Below are 27,056 nucleotides of genomic sequence, written 5' to 3' on the forward strand. Positions count from 1 at the left end.
GCTCCCAGAAACACATTATTATGACCCACTGTCACATGAACAACCCAAACACATTTCTAGCAACCTGAAACCGCAAAAAAATAATATTTTCTATTAGTCATCATTCATCAACAACTTTTACACATACATTACAAATGCATTAATTTATAAGGAGTGGCAATGTCTTGAATATTTTGAGCTAAAACAACTCACTTTCATTGTACATACTGCATTGTGGGGCATTTGCAAATGGAAATTATGTTTAATCTCTGATAATTCCACAATTCTGGATCTGTACAGAAAATATTAGTTGTCCACTTTGAAGTCAAAATCACTTCAATAGATATTGAATTCATGTCATGAGCTGACCTAAAACGACTACGAGTTCATATTTAAATTTAGCTAGTGTAAGTTCCATAAGGTGACCTGACATGGTTATAATAACACCCATAGATGATCATCATTGCTAATGCTTGGCATCTGGCTACATAAGCTAACCGTAGCAATTCTTAAAAGTGACAATTTTTTCTGTTTTTTCTAATAAAAGTGTATTGTTTTTTTTTACTAAAGCTAGCTAATAAGTTAACATGTGCAAACCTGACAGGATTTCTGAGAGGTCATATTTATTATATATACACACACACCGATAATTTCAAAAAGCTAGCTAAATGTGCTAAACTGACAAAACGCCTGTGAGCAAAAGTAACCATATATACGTTTATATTTTTAGTAAAACTATACATTTGTTCTATAGCTAGCCAGTCATCTACTGAAGATAACTTGGTAATAGCTTCTAAGGTGTATATTTAAAAAAGTTAATCATTTTATCTTAAGCTTGCCATAGCTAGCTATGTCCTAGCCTGACAGAGAGATCTAAAAAGCAAATCAAAATCATTTTCATATTTATGATTGTTATTTTTACTAAAGCTAATCAACCATGTACTTCAGAAAACCTCCAAATAATTTCTAAGAGGATACCTGGGCAATGATCTTAACTAAAGCTAGCTAGAGGTTCTAGTTATGTACAATAGTTTCCAAAATAATGTTCTTATGTGTTCATAATCTTAAATGCCAATGCTAGGCAAATTAAGATAAATTGTTCCTCTGATGAACTAGCGGTTAGCAACAATTCTAGTAAAACTAGATATAACTAAAGCCTATAAAAGTGAAACAACATGAAATAAAAAGGCATTTGGTAAACTGACTACAGATATAATTTTCTTTTGATAGCCAGGGAGGCAATTCTAGCAAAGTAAAATAAAATAGAAATGTTCTGTTCTTATGTTTCTTTACCATTCTTATCTTTTCTTTCAGTTTAATATGTATAAATGCAGAAAGCATTAGCACTTCCAGAACTCTGTCCTATTTTAAGATGTTTGCCAGCCTACAGTATGTAAATACTGCCCTTGTGTTCTTGAGAGATGGTGGGGCCACTGCAGCAAAGATCTTGACTTTTCTTAGCTTTTCTTCCCTCCTAGGCGATCAGTAATGCGCTTCACAGCGCCCACCAACAGAAGATCAAAGACCAAAGAATAAATTATTTCTTGCACATCGCGCAGTCGCCACATCTATAACTCTTGGATCAGAATCTGGAAAATGGATTAAGAAACCAGGGGTGTCTAATGCATATTTAAGGAAAACTTTACTAAAATATTAAATTTGAAATAATTTAGTAAGTGGGGTTTTTGTTTTATGCTTTTTTTCAGGCCTTTGTTAATTAGAAGCTCAGAATGCAAATGAAGTTTTAATTTTAATGCTGTCACGGTGAATAAGTTAAAAGGCCTCAGACACAACTCATTGATTATTCACTCGACAGTGTTACAGTGGTAATGAAGAGTTAAGGAGGAACTGCAGGAAGCAAGTAATTAAACCTGACGGATTGCCATGATGTGTGTGTGTGTGTGTGTGTGTGTGTGTGTGTGTGTGTGTGTGTGTGTGTGTGTGTGTGTGTGTGTGTGAGTATGTGTGTGTGTGTCTGAGAGAGAGAGAGAGAGAGAGAGAGAGAGAGAGAGAGAGAGAGAGAGAGAGAGAGCAATTCCAAAATTTTTAAAGTCCCAAAAAAATAATAAATCATTCCAACAACTCTCTTTTACATTAATAGCGAACACCCTTATCCACAACAACTTACAATTCTCTACAACTGAGCAGTTGAGGATTAAAGGCCTTGCTCGGGGGGCTAGTATTTGAACCCACAACCATCTGATCATAAATCCAACAACATAAGCACTGAGCTACCCCCACCACACTTCCACCAAATGTATCTTATTCCATCATAACATTCAATCAAAATGACTACGCTCTACGGTTTCTCATTTCAGGTACTACATCATTTCATTAAAAACAGTTCATCTCTAAATCCCGTAATGTCGATTTGGTCCTTTTGTTTTTTTAATGAACAGATGGCACTTACGGTTCAAAAATTCGTGAACATGAGATGGCTTGATGACTTTCGCACTAGTAACATAAATGAAAGCTTAGAGGGTAACTTCCCACAATGTCATTCATTTTTAATAACAGCTGCCTTTTGGTAAATAATGTTCACTCTTTAATTTCAATATTTAGTCATTATAAATGGACAATAGGCTTTTTTTTGCACATAAACAAATGCAAACCTAATTGGTAAGAACTCCGCAATTTAAAATTATACAACGAATATATTACATTTGTAACAATAAATTACTATTTTATTTTATATATATATATATATATATATATATATATATATATATATATATATATATATATATATATATATACACATCCATTAAACCAATCATCTTCAATCTGTTAATGAAATAAATTTGGATAAACATTCACAGACAGAAACACTTCCTTTACCCCAAGATGGTTTCAGTAGCCTTTAGTAATCAAAGGTCATTTATTAGCTACACGTAACCTTATCATTACCACAACACACATTCTGTTATGCTGATGCATAACATTTGCTACACATGATAAAATCTTGTGCGGAGATTCTGACAGGATGCTCACCCACTCGCATACCGCATATAGCTAACTGAAAACGTTATAAAAAGCTCTAAGGCCCACTCGCTGCTGATTTTCATCCATCCAGCCTCGTGCCACACCGCTTTGAATGAGTAATTCCCCAACAAAAAAAATGGTGAGTAGAACAAAATGGACCGAGGAAGCAGGAAAATGTTCACGTACCACGTAGGGTAGTTTGATATCGTAAGTTTCTCGAGACACAATGCGTTTGGCTCCTCAAGGATTATTATTAGCGCTGATACGCATGTCTGTTTCGAACCAGCACACACAAAAAAAGGCTCTGGATTCGTACCTGATATTTAATCACCACTTTCCCCAAATATCTAGGCTACACAGATTAATGTAAAAAAAAAAAAAAAAAGATCTTACATCCACTGGCACAGTTGCATATAGTTCTAGTAGACAGAAACCAGTCAGTAAAAAAATTCTGATTTAGCCGGGAAAGATTTCTAGAACTACATATTACAGGAATTACAATACAACATTTATTTTTTATTTTTTTATTTTTTATTTTGTGTCAGTTTTCCCTGTTGTTTCTAATCAGCAAAGAAATCTGGTGTTGCTTATCAATAAACAGATATACCATATTAATTACAGCTCATTATTGCAACAAAGCAAATAGCCCCTCTGTATAAGTAGTGTAAGTAGTGTAAGATCGTTTCTGATCGATTCTCAAATATCCTGTGCAATATTCATGCCCTGGCAGATTAGACACAAAAAGCACTACCTATAGGTACATCTGTGGATATGCATTCTTATTCTTAAAGAAAAGAAAGAAAGAAAGAAAGAAAGAAAGAAAGAAAGAAAGAAAGAAAGAAAGAAAGAAAGAAAGAAAGAAAGAAAGAAAGAAAGAAAGACATTTGTTAACTTTTGCACAAACCACATTGCAGATTCTTCTGAAATATTTCCACTCCATTTATTTTTTATTCATAGGTTTTACTATATGAGTGATAATCTGAAGCACGAGCTATCATTTGTGTATAAACAGTACTGAGTAATGCAGCAGGGCATTAGGTTACTGTTAAACATATAATCTTAAGGCTGTACTGATATTTAGAAGCTTTATGGAGGTGGGGAGGCGCTTGGAAACATCAAATTGCATGGAAGAAAAGAAAGCGAGGGCAGAAGTTAATGGAGTCTGAAATGAAGTGAAATTGGAACAAAAGGCCGCGCGTCGGGACGCGTTCACGACTGAAGCTCCCCGGTGGATTACATTATGACGCGAACAATGCGAGCGAGCGCGCGCGCGGCTTGTGCTACTGGGTGGCCAAAAGCACGGGATGCGCGTGACAGCACCGAGAGCATCCCGTAGTGCACAGCTAACACCAAGCTCACCGGTGCACCCTTACAATAATCCTGAAACACAAAAGGCTCATTCAGAATGATTGGCATCCGATCCACACAAAGCATCTCTCTCGAGCGTCCTGTTTGCTTGCAACGAACCTCGTCTTTGCACAAAGCTAATAAACGCTCCATTAGGGTGGGGTGCACGAACTAGAATCAAATGCAAAAACATAGCCACCTAACCACAATAATGCATGCATGATCAGTGCATGTGATCAGTGATATTCTTATAGTTATTTTGCATTTTTCTTGAAACATCACGGAAAGGCCGTTTACCTTTGTTGTCGCTCCGTTTGCAGCGATGCGACCAATTCATGTGTGCACGCGCTTCATGCCCCTCTGGGCTCTGGATGGTAAATTCCGCGTATCCGGACACCGAGACAGAGAGAGCGACAGAGACTGAGACTGTGGCTTAGACAGTGACTCAAAGCTTTCTGGTTAAACCTCTTTCCAACACCGTTATCTACGCGCCCCCATTTTCCTGCACGAGCTTGGGTCGGCGGCGCGCTCAAGAACAGAACAGGAGCTGGTTGATGTCATCGATACTCCGAGGTACAAAAAGCCTGCTCTCTCTCTCTCTCTCTCCTCCCTGATACCCACCCCTACCTCCAAACCACGCCCCCTGTTTTTTTGGGGGGTTTTTTTCTTTCTTTTTCTTCCTTCTTCTTTTCCTTTATTCAGTCACGTGACGGAAGCCTCTCAGCATCCTCAAGAGAGGCTTGGGCAGACTGAGAAACAATTAGAGTGATCACATTCGGTTTGTCTCCAACCCGAAAAGACTCATGGAGTTAGACATGGGCTAGGAGTGTGCAGAAAAACCCATTTGTACCCTTGTTTTAGGTCGCAAATATGCATGCATGTGAAATGTATTTAATTTATTTTAAAGCCTCAGAGCATACAAAATAGGACACATCAGTGTTTCTACTTTGTTGTCACTGGAATGTCCTTCAAAAATACATCTTTTATCCCTTTATCATGTATACCTACACATGTGCATCGCTTCAGGTTTTTCCCTCATAATTTGTTATTTTACGCTACAAAAGCCTTTAACATCTACATCTATTAACACTCCATAACTATAAGACCTGAATATTTGGACTCTTTGCTATGATGCTTGGAGCTCATGTGCATCCTCTCTGCACCATCTATGATACCCTTTTTTGCACTTTGATTGTGTATGAATAAAAAGTCCATATAAAGCTAAAGAGCTGAGCCAAAGAAGACTAAAGAAGCTATCCAGCCAGATAGATGTCCAGTTGATATGACTCAACTTCCAGAGATGACTGGATGAAGTCTTCCCAGACTAAACAGCTTATGTCAAAGAAACTGCCTGCAGAGCTCGTAGACAAGATTGAGTCGAAGCAAAGATCTGGGCAAGGCTACCAACATTTCTGCTAAATTTGAGGTTCCCCAGAGTATACTGGCCTCTGTAATGCTTAAATGAAAGAAATTTTGAACAACCAGGACTCTTCCTGAGAGCTGGCTGCACAGCCAAATTGAGCAAATTTCAAGCAGGGCTTTGGAAAGAGAACTGACCAAGAACCTAACGGTCACACTGGCTGCACTCCAGAGGTCATGTGTGAGGATGGGAGAAGGTCAACCGGCAATTTTTTTACAACACAATAACATAGTAAAAATAATAAAACGCGAAGCTGGAAATGGACAGTATTTCGGTTCATTTTAATTACAAGAACAATTAATAATGCATTTATACTAATCTGAGGTGCCTTTTACAAGTGTGTCCTTTCACATAACTCTTTAAAAGAAAGGTAGAAATGTGATGATGGAAATCTATTGAAATATAAATAATAATCTTTTGAAAGAATCACAAAATATGTTAACTTGGCTCATTTTTTTGCAGCCTTCTCCTCTCTTGGGTGTATACATTACAAATGGCTTTGGTCATGTGACCAGTTATTCACAGTATCCATTCGAGTGAAGTGGATCCAGAGTCTATCATGGGAACTCTGGGCACCAGGGAAAGCTACCTCGAGATCGATTGTAGGTCATCAACCACATACACACCTTTTTTCCTCATGGTATTGAGTACAAGTTTTATTCAGCATCTCATGTACAGGCAGGTTTTTATTTTTGGTATAAAATCGAACCCAGGAGCTGTGATGTGGCAACACTAAACCCTGTGCCCTCAAGCTGCTCCAACCCCCGTTGCAACAGCCACATAAAAAAATCATGCCAACCTATAATTTTATTTGCACAGTCAGAATAAATCGGTTAAAGCACTTCCTGTAGCATAATGCGAACTGCATGATATCATCACAAAGGGGCTCGCTGCAAATGAGTGACAGAAAATGAATGATCACTTTCATATCACATACCGCCATTGAATGATGACTCGAACACACGTCTGTAGCCCGTACAACACATGATCTGGACCGCAGCTTCAACTACAAAACTCTACAAAATCCTTTTTAAAAAGCTTTTCACAGAAGAGCCACGTTTTCCCACCATGTGCTCTTCATTGCCAATTAACTGATCTTTATATGGCAAAAAATCATCGATATTTGGCCTTCAACTACACAATATAGACAGGAAGTGGGTCACCTGACCTTTCCTGCCATATGTGGTTCTTCTCCAAACTGTTATCACAAAGCTGGAGGCACACAATTGTATAGGATGTTTTGGAATGCTCTCTAATAAAATATTGTTCACTTGAACTTGGAAACCCAAACCTGTTCCAGCATGCCAATGCCCCTGTGCACAACGTGAGCTCCATGAAAATATGGTTTACATGTTTTGGAGAGGAAGATATTGAGTGGCCTGCTACAGAGCTCTAATCTCAACCCTACCGAACACCTTTGGATTAATGTGAAGACTGACTGCACTCCAGGCCTCCGCACCTCACCTTCATCAGAACCTTACCAACAACCTTGTGGCTGATGAACACAAATGTCCACAAGCACACCCCAAAATCTAGTGGAACATCTTCCCAGAAGAGTGGAGGGAATTATAATAGCAAATTAGGAATAAATGTGGAATGTGATGCTCAAAAAGCACAAAACATTTGGCAATATAGTGTATCTATTATCTGGGTGAATAAGTGCACAGAAATAAGTTGTTGCTTATTATTTTTATAGATAATAGTAAGCAATTGGATTCTTTTGGCAATCTTATCATCTAAGAAGTTAATAACATGAGCACAACACTATTTATTAGCTTCAACCCCAATTCCAAAAAAGTAGGGACACTTTGCAAAATAGAAATGAAAATAGAATGCAGTGATTTGCAAATCTTGAAAAAAACAAGAAAAAAAAACCCCAGAAGTTTCAACTCAAAATATATACAATTTTAAGGGGAAAAAAATAAGGTCATTTTAAATTTGATGGCTGCAAAAAGTCTCTCAATTTTTTTCCACTATTGTAAAAAATACAACGGGTTAATGCGCAAATCACTGCATTCTATTTTTATTTATGTTTTCCACAGTGTCCCAGCCTTTTTTTTTGGAATTTGGGTTGGATAATAATCTGGTAACTTTAAAGACTTCAATCCCTTTTAAGCACAATTTGTGTGATATAAATATTTGCCTAATCAATTCCTGTAAACAAGGATCTGGAGCTCCTTAACCCTACGTTCATTCTCGTTGTTTTCTAGAATATTTACAGCAACTAATGGACATGTACTCTTTTTAATAAGCTCCTTTTTATAATGGTTGGTCTATATGACAAAACTGTCTGGGTAAAGAATATACTATAAACACAATTTGTGATGAAGATGAGCACCACGGTGCTGACTCATGAGGATATGCTGGATGTCACCATCTATTTTAGTTCACCTACTAATCCGACATAAGTCTCTAATATTTACATGTTTTTGAAGACCATGTAATTAGGTTGCTCAGATGAGTCAGTCTGGGGCTGGTACTAAACCACATAAGGCATCAGGTCTGCTAAGATCAGGGCTTAGCAGGGCATGTCTATACATACGAATACAGACTAAAGTTGGTGTTACACATGGTACTAAAATTAAATGATGTTCTGTTCGGGTTTTGAAATCTTGCCATTAATATGCCCTTTTTTTTTTTTTTTTTTTTAAAAAGTATTTGGATATTTTTTTTTTGTTTGTTTAGACAAAGTTCAAATCTTAGACCACAATTTTAATGAGCATTAAACTGTGTATTAATAATATTTTATAAATGCTGAACCTCTATTATTAGCAGCAAATATGTAGGACAAATTAGAGTCCATATGTTCCCAATTAATGGGATGGCAAACAGGTCTGCTCTGTTTTATTTAAAGGGATCTATTAAAGACTCAATTTTACAAGTGTCTGTGAAAGTGAATCATGGCACAAACAAAAAAGAGATTTATGAGGACCTCAAAAAAAAAAAAAAAAAAAGTATATATAATTAATAATAAAAAAAAAAGGTTACAAATCCCCGGTGGTAGAAGTTTCATGGTTTGGTCCCGTTTTGCTCCATCTGGTCCAGGACGGCTCGTCATCATTGATAGAACAATTCAGAATTAGACCAGCGAATTCGAAAGTAAAATGTCAGGACCTGTTTATGAACTAAAACAAGCCCAAGCACACCAAAGAATGGTTAAAGAGGAACAATGCTAAAGTAGTATAATATTTTAATCTTTGTTTAAGTGGGTTTACTTTATCTACTCTTAGGACTTGTGTGAAAATCTTATGTTTTGGCTCATATTTATGCAGAAATATAGAAAATCCCAGTTGTTTACACTTTTCTCTCTCTCTCTCTTTCAGTTTCAAGTTCACCTCTGACTGCACCCAAGACCTAAAACTGGAGACTCCAATAACTGTTAAATGACGACATTCTCACAAACATTAAGCTACAACATGTAAAATGTTAGTATAGAAATGATAACACACAGAACAGAGATTACAGAAAACCAATCAATACGAACAGACCAATCATATTTGGGAATTCTATTACTATTAAGTATAAAGTAAACAGATAAGATAATGTTACTGAATTTAAAAGGCACCTATGCAAGAAGGAAGGTAAAACAACCCCTTGTTAAGTGTCTGGATTCAGGCAAGCCAAAATGGACACCTGATTGATGTCAGATAACTGGTGTTTCCCAGATACATTAGCAGATCCAGACCTCCGTGTTCCATTTAATTCTCTTGAGCAAATCAAACAAAAACCAGGTTACAAGTGATGCTGAGAAATAAAAAGGTTTGTTTGCTCGTCTCAGAGCTGAAGAGGAAATAAGGAACAGGAACAGAGTGTAAGCTAAAAATAGAAAAGGGTGATTTTTTTCAGAGAGATTATGGCAGAACAGGTTGTTCATGTCGCCGAAAAAACTGTCAGAGCTGATCTCTGTCCTTTCAGATTGCATCATTTGATCCGCGCTCGCTCTCTAAGGAGACAGAAGCATAGCACTGTAAAAGTCAGACACAAAGAAATCCATTTTGTCTCTTTTCTAGTAAATGACCAAATGTCACTTGGTTTGAAGCCTGTGGTTAAAAAAAAAAGAGAGCGAGAAAAGAAATCTATCGTCTACTGCCACCTAGTGGTGAGTAAAAAAAGAATGAAAAGGAAAATGAAAAGATTGAATGTTCTTGTGATGGAAAGTAATTGAAAACTAAACTAAATAAAATTTAGTTACTAAAGTTTAGTTACTCAAACTTTCCTGCGAAGTTTAAATAATTTTAGCTTAGTGTTTAATATATTCAATGATCCTTCAAGTTCCTCAATGTAAAAAAAAACTCAAAAAACAACAACAACGATTCTACCAATGAATCCTCAAAAATCATAATAAAGCAGCCAAGATCATCTTAGGATACACAATGTAATTAGCACTGGATAAGCAACTTTGTCTATAGTTTGAAATTTGAGGAAGAAAATTACCTAGTTCTACTTTATTTTACCCAGTAAAAAAATTTATATTCTGGAACAAGCAAAGAAATATAAATTAAGGCATATTTTCAAGAAAATATAAACTCCTAATAAAAAAAAAATGCTGCCATCTGGATAAGTCCATGTTTTACTGAGATGAATTATGAATTATCTATACATACATGTAAATAAAATATTCTTGTCCAGCTCTTGGGGAAAAAAAGGAAGCAGGGATATGCAGATGTTCTCAGTTTTCCCGGTTGAGATGTGGGGAAAGAGGAAGGCACTAAAGACCTAAAGACTGTATCCAGAGCCTAATTCCAAGAATGCTGGACACCAGTTCATCAGAAGGCACCATTAACACCTACATTGAGACACAGGGGCAACTTTTTGTTATATCCAAACCATCACAATGTTTTTGAGACAGGAGAGGAAACTAGAGAACCCATAGGAAACTCACACAGACAGTGAAAGTTTAGTATTTAACCAAACCAGACTTTCAAGTTCTGATATCTTAATTCATTTCCACCATTTTACCAAATAAAAAAAAAGGTTCCCTGCAAAACCACACATTTTTTACCAGGAACAATCCCACCATCTGTTATCTTATTGCTTATTAAAAATTAAAGTCATTACTGGTGCAATTTTGGTGCAAAAATAAATAAATAATTTCTCCTTCAGATTTATTCGGATGAAAGATATTAAGATATTTATCACAACCCTGAAATTATGAAGTTCAGGGTTCCAACTTTTCTAACAGTCGACAAAAGTAGTACGTGTTTACAATCCATCTGTTTGGTCAAAGCCAGTTCAATATACTGTATATATATTGCACACACCACAGTCTATATAAAGCCCCACAACTGAAAAATCAATCCATGAGGGCAACGGGAATTCTCTATAAACCTTGAGAGATACATGTGAAAAAGGCTTCCAGCAGTCTTAAACAAAAGTTATTTCCCGCTCTTTTTACAGCTCTGAATAAATGGGTTGAGAAGAGTCTTAATCAGGAATGTGATCTGGTCTTTATGGTAGCAGAAACCGACCAAAGCCTCTCATTAGAAAAAGGTCAAAATGCATTTAAAAAGTATTTATGCTATGAAAAACAGCATCCTGAGATCATCAGGACTGAGCTCCTTCATAGATGCTTAACATTCACATGGGAGAAAACCAGGCACTAGATTTTCATATCCAAGACAACAGCATATGCACAATGCGAGTACCACATACCTAATGATTTTCTGGTTAGATAAATGATAGCAAATGTAACTTCATACCGCAAAAAACTGTTCCAGTACACTTAGTACTGTGACTTAATTTTGTACAGTTGCATACGAATCATTATTCATAATTCCATCGTCTGGTTTTACCCACAAGAGCATGAGCCCAGTTCCTTTCAAGGTTTCTTGCTTATGTTGTTCAATAAAAGGTTTCCTTGCCACTTACTTTCTTATAAGGAATCTGTAACTATAAAATTTACAACCCGATTTCTGTAAAGCTGCTTTGTGACCATACAAATCAAATGCAACTTAAAAATTGAAATTCAAAATTTAGATTCACTTGAGTGGTTATGTGGTGATCAGGTGAAAAAGCCGGTAAAGCAAAGCAGGTCCCATGAGGAGAAAGAGTGGCCAGAAGTAAGTGTTTGGTCTCTGACTCAAATATATAGTGTTGCCTTACAGGAACAGACAGCATAGAAACAGGGAAGGGCTACCGGACCCTAAAATAGCCAAGGAAACACCTTCATTACCAGGGCAGACCATCTCCTGAACACACACATTCCTCGTGACATTCACCACACACTATTTATACCTTAAGAGCAGATCATCTTTCGGCATCTAGTGCGGCAAACATTACGCAGGAGCTGCTCACTTGCACCCTGAGATGAGTTGAACTCAGAGGAAAGATAATGCTGATGTGGGTGTGTGCTGCAAGACAAGATATAAAGGTTACTGAGTGCAAAAGAGAAAGAAAGAGAGAAAGAAAGAAAAAGAAAGAAAGGAAGAAAGAAAAAGACACAGATTATGAACTGATATACACTGCAGTCATTAACTTCAGAAATTCATTAATTCTTGAAGCTCTCTAAAAACCCATTATATTAGGCTATTTAGGCTGAATTAATTATTAAACCGTATTCATTCAGACAGAAAAAAAATAGGAAAAATAGAGAAAGGAAAAAAAGAGAAACAAATAGTGTAGGAGAAGGGTGAGGTCTTCCATGTCTACCGATGATGTGTTTAGGGCAAAGCTGCTGATTAAAGAAAAAATAAAAAGATTCAAGCACTGTATTTTTTAAAATTAGGAAAATCTAAAGTTATAAATTTGATTATAACCTATATATATATATATATATATATATATATATATATATATATATATATATATATATATATATATATATATATATATATATGTATGTTTTATACAGTTGGGGTTAAAATGAATAAATGACTATTATAACAATACTGCCCTGCTACACAAACACTGACACCCCACAGCAACAAAATAAGAGAGGGAGAAATAAATAAATAAATAAATAAATAAATAAATAAATACATACATACATACATACATACATACATACATACATACATACATACATACATACATACATGCTTAATAAATGAGCTCATGATCAATTAAGCCCGGCATTGAAATTAAACTCAGAGAAGAAAAATAAGAAAATTACTTTTTGGTTTGATAACTAATGAGTGTAGACAGATGTACTACAGATATTAAAAACCTAAGGCATAAAACTACAGGGAATGCTTTAGCATCTCTGATCAAACAGGTCTATAGCCACTTTCTCATCCCGATCAACCAACAAATCCACCAAATACCATTTCCTCGATGCCCCCACTCACAGCTATTGCGTAAATACCTTTCCAACATGCTCATTCATTAGCACTAATAGCCTGTCCTCTGCCCTAAACCTCTCCATCCTACATATGCAGTGAGCACTTCCAACCGCAATTTCAGCCTTTCCTGCCTCTTTAAATCACATATATTTATGTATATGCATTATGAATAAAGGATTTATCCACAAATAAACCCAGCTGTCTACCCATATCACACATTTTCTAAGATAAACATGTCAGAAAACAAAACTTAAAAATAAATAAATAAGTATTTTCCAGTGTCTTTTAAAATAATAAGCCTTTCATGAATGTAATTCAAATGTATACATTCTAACCTCTTAATGGGCTGCGTAAAAAATAAAATAAAAAAACAACCAGAAAGTAGGGAACGCTATAAATTTGCTCACTTGTCCACTAGTAGCAATTTAGGGTACACTGTCTGTTAAGATTTCAGGGGGGAAAAAAATCAGAGCACCCAGAGGTCTGACAGACAGAAAAACCTGAGACAACAACAGCATTATGTCCAATGACATTTTTATTATACTATATATATATTTGATTTATCTTTCAAGTATTGTTCATTTATTTTTAATCTATTTACTATTTATTCCATTCTTTCTAATCAACATTGTCATTCAAATATTTCCATAATATTTTGGTTGATTGAACTCTATGCAAGACAAGTTAACACCCTTCTTTTAATAAATAAGAACAATTGCTTCAAATATCTCCTAGGAATTGGGCTCCCAAAATGGTTAGTTTTTCTCAAAATACTACTATTTAGCTCATTTGGTTGAAATGTACCCAAGATGACTTACAGATCAAATATATAAAACTGAGCACTGAGGGATTCGGAACCCGATGGTGGCCAGTTGGTCATACACCTACACTAACTGAATAATCTATATGACATAAGAAAAAGCATTTGCTGACGTTTCTGTTATAGTTCAGACCGCATTAACTCAATTCACTTTTATGCACCAAGGTGGGAGCTAAGTGGTAAGGCTCAAGGTTGAAGTTCAAGCCCCTGTATCACCAAACAGCCACTCTTGGTGCCCTGATTGCAAGGCCATTAACTATCAGTGGGTCTCATGGCTGACTCTTTGCTCTGACCACAACTTCCTAACATCCTTGAGATATGTGAAAAGAATTTCACTGTGCTGTAAAGTATGTGCAACAAGTATAAAACATCTTTCTTACCTTTCAAGCTTTTAAGAACAGCCATTAGCACAGTCGGTTTACAGAAACCTGTATGGTCATCTATAGTCATAACGAGTAAGCCAGTTGTAGGTCAGTGCTTTCTCAGTATTGTAGGGATGCCAAAATCCTGACTGATATTGGCTCTAGACTTCATTCACCGCTTGTCACTCGGAAGGCCATACATAGAATATAATTTACACCAAACTGTGACCTTATCAACCCATGGATTGGGGTTGACTCCTACAGGAACAGGCCACTCCCATTGGGAAAGAAGGGTTTCATCGTAGTTTCATCTAAAGTGAAGAACCACATAGTATTGATTTGCAGTGACCTTGTGCGCTTAAAGTGTAACCGAAACCGTGTCACAAGACAAAAACAGCCTCTGGCTCTCTTTTAATTTATCACAATTTGTCATCTGTAGATTGTTATAAAAGAGCACTAGATAGGAGGCAACAGTAAGATAGATATCAGACCCTTGCATTTGTGACCTGCTGTCGCATAAATAATGCACGTCACTCATCACCCTGAGAATGCAGACAATACAAAATGGCTGCAATTAGCACCCTAGGTGGTAAATAAAGCACAAATGTGAACACACTGTGCCACACAGTAACACCGGACAAAAATATACACATGCAATCGATGCTTAAAGAACATAGCAGAGGGATTTTAGAATGATTTTCTGATATGTTCTTAAAATTGGGTGAAATTTTAACCCCTGGAATAACACAGCATAGAAATGAATGTTATCACATGAACGAAATAACATCGCATCCGTTCTCTCTCTCTGTCTCTCTCTCTCACACACACACACACACACACACACACACACACACACACACACACACACACACGGCAGATGTGATACTTGAATTTTATTCAGGCATCTCCAAACCCACTGAACTGTCTTAAATTAATTACACCCATCAAAAGTCATTGAGACAGAATCGTTGCTTTAGAGGCTAAATAGTGTTAGCATGTTTCAAAGTGCTTTCATTCGAGTAGGATTTACAGTGAACCCAGCATTTTGATGTAAAAAGAAAGGACAATCGGAAATAAGACTGCGAAAAGAGTCAGACAAATCGAGCTGTCTGTTTTACTTTGAGCAGACCCGGGGTTGCCAGGTATGTATGTAATGTAAATCCATCATTGCTGAGAAAACTGCATAGATAATCGACGGATACCCCAGACTCGTCTCGTACTGGGTAAAGTGCCATGTTCTAAACGTTAGAATAATTTTTTTACAAAGTAGGAGGAAGACACAGGGGCCGATATCTCTCCTGCTCGTGTGGTTAATTAAGTGCAAAGCATACCGCAGATGTTCTGTACGCTTCTACTTATACAAAGGGCAATTAAACCAAACAATGCTTATGTGGCTAAGAATAAACGGACGTTAATGTCCGCAGCTTGCATGACCTCATCAGCACAGCAACACTGGCTTTCATTCATGGCCACAGTAGTACCGCTTGCTCTGACAATCACGGAACACAAACGTAGAAATTGTTTTTACATTAAATGAAAAAAATGCATCAAATTAATAGAAAGCTAAGGCTATTATTTGGCACAAGAGGCATCGGCCTATAGGCCAACATTATAACTTAGGACAGTTAAATTAAACCACACTGTAATAAAGAACTAAAATTAATCAGATCAAAATGTCTGATCATCAATACTGACATGACTGTTGCTTTTGCATTTACACAATGAGCATGCAAAAACTGTCTAAACTAACCAGACTTCATTCTGCTACACACAAACTTCCAGTCAGCAAAGTGCATCGGTACTATTTATAACGTAGATGTTCAAACATGCCCTAATTCACCCTGTCGCCTTTCGGAATTTACACACAAATACAAACAGGCCAAAATATTTTCATTTCCCGCACGCTAAGAAATAAATGAAAAAAGGGGCAGGAAAAAAAAACAATAAGGGGCAGATAAGAAATAAAGCCCGAATCAAATGCAAAGTCTTTCCCCTTCAAATAGTATTCAAGAGCATCAAAGAGTCCCGGTTCTTGTATTTTTACTTCAACAAGCCCTTGTGAGAAAAAAAAAAAGGGGGAAGGCAAGACATATAAATGAGCGAATACTGCTGCAAGTACAAATCTTTCCCTGTTTGTAATTATTAGTCTGGGATTATTGCTGTGATTTAGAAGCCTGAGGAAGAGGTGAGGAGGCTTAAGAGTTCGTCTGCCTGATATAAAAGAGGGGCAAAAAATCAGGGTGGTCATGAAGACAGGGAGGATGGTGAGGTAAAGTCAGTGCAACACAAAGGCTTCCATTCCTGCGAAAAAACTGTCCTCAGAAACAGATGAGACCTGATGTAGAGACGAGAGGAAAAAGAGAAGGTTTGGGAAAGTTGTTCGGAAGTAGAGAACATGACCTGAACCTGGAGATAAAAATAGGAGTTTGAGGTAAGATCAGTGGAGCTCGATGAAGGCTTCCATTTCCTCCGAGACGAGGCCCTTGTAGGGCACTCGGTGTCTCTCGACAGCACGGGCAGCCAGGCATTGCAGCGTGACATGGCTGAGAGGGTGCAGCGCATGCCTCGTTCCACCGGCTTCCTCCAGCAGCTCGTAAGGCATCTTGCGTTGTGCGTTAGTTGCATCAAAGTGCGCTCCAGAGTGCACCAGCAGCGTCATTAGTTTAGGGCAGCCGTTACGGGCTGCCACGTGAAGCGGCGTGTTGTTGTCCGAGTCCCGCGAGTCTACATCAGCGCCACACTCCAGCAGCAGCGCGGTCACGGGCAAAGATGGAAAACGGCCCACTGGGTAACGGCCCACCGCTGTCGTGTCCTTATCTACAGCCATGTGCAAAGGCGTAAAGCCACTCCGGCCCCTTGGGTTCAGCTTGAGCAGCCGATAGACGCTTTGTTTTTTCTGGTGCTCCTGTGCCGTGCTGCATTCCAACTTCTCCAGCAGAAATATGAGGTGGAGGATGATGGACAGCGCTTTAGTGAACTGCGTCGCATCAGGCTGATTATCCCGCTGTGCCACCGCCCGCTCCACCTCACGCACACCCTTGGCCAGGACACCCATCAGGTCGAGGAAGGCAACGCGTGCGGCCGGTGCACCTTTTGCTCGGTCTTGAAGGACAAAACTAAAAAGCTCGGCGAACGACAAAAAGCTACTGGCTGTCATGGGGCTCAGTGGGTCCAGGTTGCTCTGCTGCATGTCGAGTGCATATTTCCACAAGCTGACACAGCGCTCGAAATCTCCCGAGTCAGCGTAAACAGCACCCCGATAGCGGATGTAGTAAGACGTGTCTGGGTGCGAAGGGCCCAGGATGCGCTCTCGGACCAGGAGCGCCTGCATTCGCATTTCGTCTGGGTCAGTGATCAGGGCCTCCAGTTCCTCCACTGTGTTAACCTCTCGAGCACAGTCATATGCTGGAACGGGCGGCCCAGGAGGCGGCTTGGCCAGAAATCCCGCTTTATCTCCTGCTTGCCGGAGCTCCATTGCTCTTCGCCAGTAGCGCATGGCCCCTAACAGATCACGCTTCTTGTCTACGTAAGTTGCTCCCAGCAGCTCCAGGGCGTCGATGCACTCCTCTCTCGTAGCTCTGGGCTGGTGCACGAGGTACTCGACGATGTTTGTGTGGCCGGTAACACTGGCAGCCAGCAGCGGGGTCATACCATAGCCGTCTCTCTCCATCCTGGCTTTGCACTTCAAGAGCATTTTCATGATCTCCAGACTGCCAGACTCGGCGCAGTCGTGCAGCGCGGTGTTGCCTTTGACGCTCTTGCGGTTCACATCTGCGCCGCGCTCCAGCAAGAACTTGGCGATTTCTTGGTGCCCTTTGTAGCAGGAGATCATCAGGCAGGTGTGTCCGTGACGGTTCGCCACCTCCATGTCGGCATGATGTTCGACGAGGTACCGCACGATTTCCAGGTGTCCATCGAAGCAAGCAGCGCGCAGAGGAGTCGAGTTGGTGAGGGTCGTGTTATTAACCGAGGCGCCGTGCTTCAGGAGAGTTTTGACAACCGGAAGATGCCCCGCAGCGGAAGCCGCCCAGAGCGGCGGAGCTCCTTCGATCGTCTCGCCATCAAAATTGACCGAACCCCCGAGCTCTACGTTAGCCTTACAATACTCAAGTAAATAATTCACCACTTCATAATGTCCGTACCGCGAGGCGACCAGGAGCGGCGTGCCTCCCTGAGTCTTCTCCTCGGCGAGCGCCTCCAACTCCTCCGGAGTTTTGTTGCTCAGCAACTTCTGGATAAGTTTCAGTTTCCCGTCTTTCGCCGCGTTAAACACCGCAGTCGTGATATCCATTTCCCCCGCATGCGTCTCGCTCAGTCCCTCTCGGTGCTCACTCCGTATCGGAAACCAAAAAAGAAAACTTTCCTTCCCCGTTGAAACACTAAAACCGTCCTGAACCTCCGTCTTTCCTCTACACTCACTGCCATTTTAAGGCTACAATCAAAATGGCGTCGGTATTCCTCGACACATTAGTGTTTACTCTCTCTTTTGCGTGCGCGCTTAGAATTCTGGGTATTGTCGTCTACAGCTCTACGTTTAATCGTTCAAAATTTTACAATTGGAAATACAATTCCCACAATCCATTACAACGGGACGCGTAGTTCACTTAGAATGACAGGGAATTGGGTTCAACTCATTTCAGGGAATAAATGTACAGGCAATTGGTCGTCAGGAGAAGTACTACATTGCCATAAAATAAAACTACAAAAAATATTATTTTTATTGAATATAATATAAAATAAATTAGATTGACATACACATAGAGGAGTAGGTCTATATATTAACCTACACTATAAATTTCCCTCATAACCCAAGTGTTTTACAGAATATATTGTCAATATTTTTATTAAAATGCATTTAATATGGCAAAGAAAGTTTATATACAATATATTTCAAATACAAGTGAAATACGACCTAGAGAAATTGATTCATTCATCAGTTTCCAAATGGTTCTTTATTTTCACATCCATGTTCACATCAGGTACACGAACGATACGATATATTCAATCAACAACATGTACATCTTTATGGAACATGCAACATTATGGAATTGATCATTTTTTAATTTGTTAAATATGAACATATTGTACACAATCAACAACAATAAGGGAAAAAATGGGATAAATAATATCAGTTCTGGTGCTTTACACACCTTTAAGAACCTTGTAATGTTTATTGTGCAATCAACCATATGGTAAATTTAGGGTATTTTGTTATTTTTTCCACTCTGTATCCTACTTTTCTTTCTTCTGCTTCCTCCTGCTTCTTTGTCTATATTTATATCCATATTTTATATTCGCAATCTTTGCACTTTGGTTTATAAACACACATTTGAAACCGTACACTGTCCTCCAACCACAGCTTTTCCATTGTTTCATCTATACAGTTTTCCTACACTGCGAGTGGCAGGGGTCAGATGTGGCGATTGCTCCTGGCGCTGAGAGGTAGACTGGGTTTTGTTGTTGGTCTCTTTGTTTAGTATCACAACAAAATCACTAGTCTTCCACACAGCACTGCAGGCCATCCAGACTTCAGACAGACATTCTTTATACCTGCAAGGAAAAAAGCGTATATAACAAAAACGTTACGAATCATTTTAGTCTCCTATTTTCTTTTGTGAATGTGCGAAGGGAATTATTCAAAAATCTAATTTTATTTTATTTTTTTGCAATTTAAAGCAGACTTAGAGCACAATTTAATGCAGAAGCTTCAAATTGAAGTCGAAATTACTTTCATTTAATATTTTATTATAAACTTGCTTTATAACCATTATGACCCTATATCTTAACCCATAACACAATGTAAATATCTAAGCTCTGCATTGTTTGCATGGTTTAATTGTAAAATGGGGTCAGTGCATGAAAGGACTCCTCGTATTGGTGCTGCCTTTTCTTCATTTGCAGCATTGGCTCAAAGTAGTTCTTCTGATGGAGGCAGAGGGGATGTGCAGGACCTGCTGTTCCATACAGGCACCCTTCCCTTTCTATTTTCTTTGCCTTTGCACCCCCTCTTCTCTTTTATTACTTGCTCCCTCAACACACACACACACACACACACACACACACACACACACACACACAAAAACAGAGTAAAGCACACAACCTGCCATCTCTCTGAAGCCTGTTGACATTCAGTTTTCCCTTTGTTGGGTGAGCCAAGCCTCCTCCATCTCTTCTTGAAAGGTGTGTGTGTGTGTAGAGAGAGTAGAGAGAGTGGAGAGTGGAGAGTGGAGAGTGGAGAGTGGAGAGAGGAGAGAGGAGAGCGGAGAGAGAGAGAGAGAGAGAGAGAGAGAGAGAGAGAGAGAGAGAGAGAGAGAGAGAGAGAGAGAGCAGAAAATTGCTGAAAAGCTGGAAAAGCAGAGAAAGCAGGAGAAATTGGGATTGGATGAGAGAAGCAATGAGAGAAAGCCTGAGTTGAGTGGGAGAAAAGCAAGGCAACAGTGATAATAATAAACTGTAATTCTTTTTTTACAGGATGCTGGGTTTGATCCGAGCAGTAATGATATCCCCACGGTCAGTGTCACCTGCTGTTCACAATAATCCATCATAATCTGCTCACCCAGATGAACATCATATCAAGATTCGGCTTTCCTTCCAGACTGACACACTCCCACACCCACACACCCACATGCACAGACACGCTAATCACGGTCCTTCGTCTGCGCTGTGTTTCACGGGCAGCGCTGGTAGCTATGCAACAGGGCTGAAGCAGCAGAAGGGGAAGGGGGTGGAGAAAAAGATGGACATGGACGATGATGACAGTCCTCAGTGCCATGCACAGACAACTTACCTGTGGCTGCTCCGAGCTGCACAGATGCTCGGATTTTAGACATCTAGGACTTTATTAGTGGTGTTTGTGCTGCTCCTTTAATATCAGCTCCTGGAGTCAACCTGCTGCTGTGGGCAGACTAAGTCATCGTAGCTAAATCTATTTATCAGAACATATGGCTCTTTAGATAACAGGCTGTCATTAGATTCAGTGAAGCTTGCTCTGCATAGATTGTAGCTTTTGTCTGTCTAGTCGTTCCACCTCTTGTTTACTAGTGCATCTCAATCTTCTCCAGCAGCTTCCACACCATCTGGTTTTATTTTAATGTAGAATCCAAAGAGAAACTGCTCTCGGATTGATATAAACGTCCAAACTTCAATCATGAATTAAAAAAAATATATAAAATTCCTGGAGCATTTTTTTTTTCTTGAGCTATAAATAAATAAATAAAAGACGAACAAGGAAATCTGGACTAGGGAGCTGTTCGCCACGTCGGTGCTGAAATACGCCCGTGGTCGCCTCCTAAATAACTCCTTGATGCAACATCCAGTGCACTACATAGGGCGCAGGAGCCATTTTGTTCACCCCCTATGTAGTGCGCGGAGGAAGGGAGGAGTGGGGGCATTCGTGATTCAGTCCATGGCATTCACCATTCGCTCTTCCGGCCGAGAAAACTTACCTACCACCTGTTGCACAGAAAGTTTCAGCTCCTAAAAAGCGACCTTACTCTCTGTCCTGTTTCACTCGCGTGTCCCGTTCTCGGTAAATCTGAGAACAGGAATCTATTCGGTTTAAAACGATTTTTATGATTAAAAAACAGGGCTATGATTATATGGCTGTCATATATTTTAATGCGAAGAAGCACCAAAAACAAAGGTCCAATGGGTTGCATCTGCGCACTCCAAGGCTGATGTTAAAAGGGTCGGTGAAGGAAATTGCAGAAAATCGTTTGAATTCAGTACACACACACACACACACACACACACACACACACACAGAGACTGTCTAATCATCTTACTCACCCTATTGCCACCCCTAAAAAATATGGATCAACAGGTGATAACGTCGTTTTTTTTTCTTTCTTAATCAGGATCGTCGGAGCGCAACACAACACACCGCACCGCACCGACTCGTTGTCTCCGGCTGCCGTCGAAGCGACTGTCAGTCATCTGGCCCCGCCCACTTCGCGTCGGCCGTAGTCGTGGCGGTGATGTGACTGGGCGGCTCGCACAGAGAGATGAACGCCTGTGTGTTTATATACCGTCGGCGCCAGACAGAGGGACGGCTCATTACCGGTGACGACTCCGCGATCCGGCCAATTGCGTTTCCCTCTCTTGCTTTTTTACAAACGCCTTCTAATCACCAAGGCTCCAAGGCAGGCAATAAATAATATTAATCATTCAAAATCATCACCAATGAAGCCATATGCGTTCACAATCATACCCTAACTAGACGCGTAAGATGGCCAAAGTGCATGATGAGGCTTGACTTCATGCGCTGTGATCAGGCACAACCAAAATGGCCACTTTTTTTCCCCTTCCAATGGGCTACGTCCTAAACTGCATGCTTCCATACTAAACAGTAGGGTACGTAAAAAAGAAAAAGGTACCCTACTTGTTGGTTGCTATAGTTACTAATTTGTCATAGTATTTAGTGTGGGAAGTAGCCAAGGTCTTGTTCTTTACATGGCACATGCTGGAGTTTGCTCTATAACATGCTTTCTTTTTCTATTTATTCGTTTTAGACGAAAAAGAAAAAAAGCCCTGTGATATTCCAAGCATGTAGGAGACTAACAGTCTAATCCATCAGCATGGTTTAATATTTGCAGTGACAAAAAACAAGGGAGCAACATGAGGTGTCATATCACATCATGCTGATGAACTAGATCAGATCAAATCCTAATTGTTGCCTACTGTAAAAGGAATAAATATCAAAGCAACAGGGGGCCATTTATTTTCTATGTACATGCCCAGAGTCATGATTTTAATGACAACGACAGGCAACAGCTAAACAAACAACATTTCAATGAATTCCCTTAATTCTATGCAAATTAGAAATGAAGCCATTAAGCGAGAAAATCGAAATAATTGGCTCTAATGATTTCTCAGATTAATCCTACCACAAGTGTGTGATCTTATCTTACCCCAAGTTCTCCATACACAGCTAAAGGTACTCTCTGTAGTTATTTCCAGTTTGATACTAATACATAAAAATGTATACCAAACTATATAAATGTATGTATATTAAATAATTTAAATGCAACAAGTTTAAAAGCTTTTACTTTTTAGCTTTTACTCAACATCTATCTATCTATCTATCTATCTATCTATCTATCTATCTGTCTGTCTGTCTGTCTGTCTGTCTGTCTGTCTGGCTGGCTGTCTGTCTGTCTGTCTGTCTGTCTGTCTGTCTGGCTGTCTGGCTGTCTGTCTGTCTGTCTGTCTGTCTGTCTGTCCGTCCGTCCGTCCGTCCGTCCGTCCGTCCGTCCTTCCTTCCATCCATCCATCCATCCACCCACCCACCCACCCACCTACCTACCTACCTACCTACCTACCTACCTACCTACCTACCTACCTACCTACCTACCTACCTACCTACCTTTCTATCATATTTATCTATCCATCCATCCATTCATCATCTATATATCTATCTACATTATATAGACAAAGGTTTGTGGACACCTGACCATAAGATGCTTTGCTTTTTGATCATCTCATTAGACATTTAGTCCCCATTTGCTGTTATATTAACCTCCACTCTTTTGGAAAGATGTCAGATGCTAGATGTTAGATTTTGGAGTGTGCTTGTGAAGATATTGGATAAGGGAGTTAGTAAAGTCAGGTAATGATGCAGGTTGAGGAGGCCTGCGGCTCAGTAAGTTTTCATCAAATTAATCCTAAAGGTGTTTAATAGGGTTGAGGTCAGAGCTCGGTAGCAGGCTCCTCAAGATTCTTCACATTCTTTCAAACCATGTAAAGCATATCTTCATGGAGCTGGCTGAATGCACAGGGCATTGTCATACAGGAACAGGTTTGGGTCTAATAAGTAAAGAGAAACTTTAATGACACCACATCCAAATTTGTACTGTACAATTGTCTGTCTGTCTGTCTGTCTGTCTGTCTGTCTGTCTGTCTGTCTGTCTGTCTGTCTGTCTATCTATCTATTCTATCTATCTATCTATCTATCTATCTATCTATCTATCTATCTATCTATCTATCTATCTATCTATCTATCTATCTATCTATCTATCTATCTATCTATCTATCTCTATCGAAAACCCATTGCAAAACTTCACATAAACAGCAACCCAAAATCAGGAGGGAACAAGAAACACTGGAGCTGTGCATCTATGCCACCATGACACACTCTACTAATTTTGCTCTTCACAATTTATCAGCCCCCCCATGAACCACACCAATTAATTGAAAGAGACCACCACAGGATCACTGTTGACTAGAGGTATTATTCAGGTGGTGGACAATTTGCAGCACAGTAGTGACACTTTTATTTGTCCATGCACAGTGTGCGTTAATTGACCTCTATCCTTCATCACTGTCATGATCTGACCAGGGGATCGCCACTGTGTGGATAGTTTTATGTTGGTGAATGCTTCTCAATTTTGCAGAGAAATTAAGATATTTGCAAATTCCAACGTGCCATATTCAAATCGACACCATATGCACTCACACCACCGTGGCAGTGCAACTGCTGTGCTGAGGATGATGAGACACTATTCTGTGGTGCTCCTTTTCCATCAGCGCATGGAAGGGAGTCTGACAATTTGCTTACCAGCAAGAACACAATAAAGTAATTGTGTATCTATGTACACGTTAGGTCCACATTTACATAAAATTACAGATAAATATAGTTAATTATAAGGTATATAAAGGTAATTATAACATTGCTCATGAATGTATTCATCAGTCCCGGTAATAACTTCACAAATCCTACATTTTTAACCTTGAACTGGTCTTTAAATAATAAAGAGAAGCATGTGTCATGTACATCACAGCTCATACGTTATTCAGTTTACTAAGCTTTATTGTTAGATTTTTTTTTAATTATTCTTTCAATGTCAAAATAATTCTTTTTTCCAAGGGCAACCGAGTGTACTTAGAAAACTGAGACCACATCACCACTGCTTTTAAAAAAACCCTTTGTCTGTTAAGGACATTGTTTTTCACTGGTCATTTAGAGGGTTCTTATAGGGTGCTGCAATGGCCTCATCTCTCTAATGATGTGTGTAAACCTTAATGGAGCTTTAGAGGCTTTTTTTTCATGGCTGAAGAGACACAGGTTTCTTGAATGCACCAAAAATAATTTTGTTTCTTTTATCCCTTTTTTAGGTTAATGACATCTGTGGAAATGAAACACGCCGCACAAAACGAGGAAGAAAATAGTTATATGTTACGCTTCAGCATAGCAGGAATATGGACATTACTAAAGCAAAAAAATAAAAAATAATACCACGCTGTATTGAGAATGAGCCACTATCCGTGGTGGTCCCTTTCCAGTAATGGATAGATGGGAGGCTAAAGGCTTTGTATATATATATATATATATATATATATATATATATATATATATATATATATATATATATATATATATATAATATATATATATATATATATATATATATATATATATATATATATATATATAAATATAAATATATATATATATATATAAATATAAATATATATATATATATATATATATATATATATATATATATATATATATATATATATATACAAATTTCCCAGGCTGCCATTCTAGACATCATTCTGAGCTTCATTTTTTTTGCCTCTGTACATGCCTACATACAGTATTTCCATATGTTTTCATGTAACATACAAATGCAAACCAGAAAGTGCATTCTCAAAACAATGTGTACAAACAGCACAACACATTGGATTTCTTGCAAAAGCCTGCATTTTTCTTAAAATCCTTAGTTCATTCATTCATTTTCTCCCACTTATCCGTAATTCGGGTCGCGGGGGCAGCAGTCTAAGCAGGCCCCCGCCTTTGACTGCTGCCCAATCCTCGACAGCACCGTCCCTTACGGTCCCTCCTGCAGGTGGTGAGCCCACGGGAAGGCGGCCCCACGTTACTCCGACGTCACGGACCTTGATATTTCCCTTGTAAGGGACCCCGGGAGCATAGAGGGTTAGGGGCCGTGCTCAAGGGCCCAAGAGTGGCAGCTTGGCGATACCGGGGCTTGAACCCCAGACCTTCCGATCGGCAACCCAGCGCCTTAACCGTGGGAGCCACCACTCCCCCAAAATCCTTAGTTCATCTCTCAAAAGTTAGTATTTGTGTCAATGAGCATCTCATTCCCATCAGAATGAAAAGTCACTTTTTTATTATTCACAAACAAGATCGTCAAAACGTTTAGTCGTTTTCAGTACGACAGTGCACAATTTCAGGCTTTTTTTTATATAATATTATAAACTACGGTTTAGATCACAATGATTAAAAATGCACAAAGTTAAATTTCTTCTTTTTGACAAATATGGATTTCAACAGCATTGATTTGCATATTTGTTTTATATTGATTGCATGAGACCGGACAGGATTCACACTTTTACTGAACTGTAATAGTGTTTGTTTATTTCTTGGTTGTTCATTCATTATCAGAAATTGTAATTCTGTGTTTTGCTTTGTTGCCAAATGAAGATTCACAAGATTTACTTTTACCTTTGAAGTTCAAGATTCATCTGCACAATTTATCATTTCAAGACAAATTTACCAAAAAAAGTTATAAATATAACTATATAATAATAGAAATTTAAGATGACAGATGATGACAACTGGTTTAACCGTTTTGCATTCAATGACTTATGCAATGAATTGATGCTTTTGGGGGTTATGACTATTCAGGTGAAACCAGTATAATATATATTGATCAACATGACATAAACAACTGATAATGTAGGAAACAGCAGACAATTGTAAACAATCGATTAAATGAATGTACTAAAGAATTCGCAATTTGATCAAAGCAACAAGAAATGTTTTTATGATGTGCGCAAGTGACAAAATGACGTGGAGGTTGAACAAGGAGTTGTGAGAATTTTATTTCTGATCTGAGAAA

The 27,056-nt window shown here is 38.8% G+C and overlaps 2 protein-coding genes across 14 annotated transcripts in view; both read right to left on the minus strand.

Moving 5' to 3' along the window:
- The window catches only part of ptprsb (protein tyrosine phosphatase receptor type Sb), a 139,825-nt gene extending 134,906 nt beyond the window's left edge, over positions 1–4,919 (minus strand). For 7 of the 13 annotated variants that reach the window (XM_083525483.1, XM_083525478.1, XM_083525487.1 and 4 more), the window contains exon 1: positions 4,606–4,898. In XM_083525483.1, the coding sequence (XP_083381609.1) occupies positions 4,606–4,645 (40 nt within the window). In that variant the 5' untranslated portion in view covers positions 4,646–4,898. Of the gene's footprint in view, positions 1–4,605 lie in introns of all 13 variants that reach the window. The other 6 variants (XM_083525482.1, XM_083525489.1, XM_083525479.1 and 3 more) reach the window with 4 other exon arrangements.
- A 10,149-nt stretch (positions 4,920–15,068) lies between these two features.
- Positions 15,069–19,633, minus strand: fem1a (fem-1 homolog a). The gene has a single exon (XM_083525770.1). The coding sequence runs from the start codon at positions 18,479–18,481 to the stop codon at positions 16,628–16,630; it is 1,854 nt and encodes a 617-aa protein (XP_083381896.1). The 5' UTR covers positions 18,482–19,633; the 3' UTR covers positions 15,069–16,627.
- Positions 19,634–27,056: the final 7,423 nt, after the last annotated feature.

This window comes from Silurus aristotelis (genome assembly GCF_946808225.1).
Source record: "Silurus aristotelis genome assembly, chromosome: 22".
Classification (NCBI taxonomy): domain Eukaryota; kingdom Metazoa; phylum Chordata; class Actinopteri; order Siluriformes; family Siluridae; genus Silurus; species Silurus aristotelis.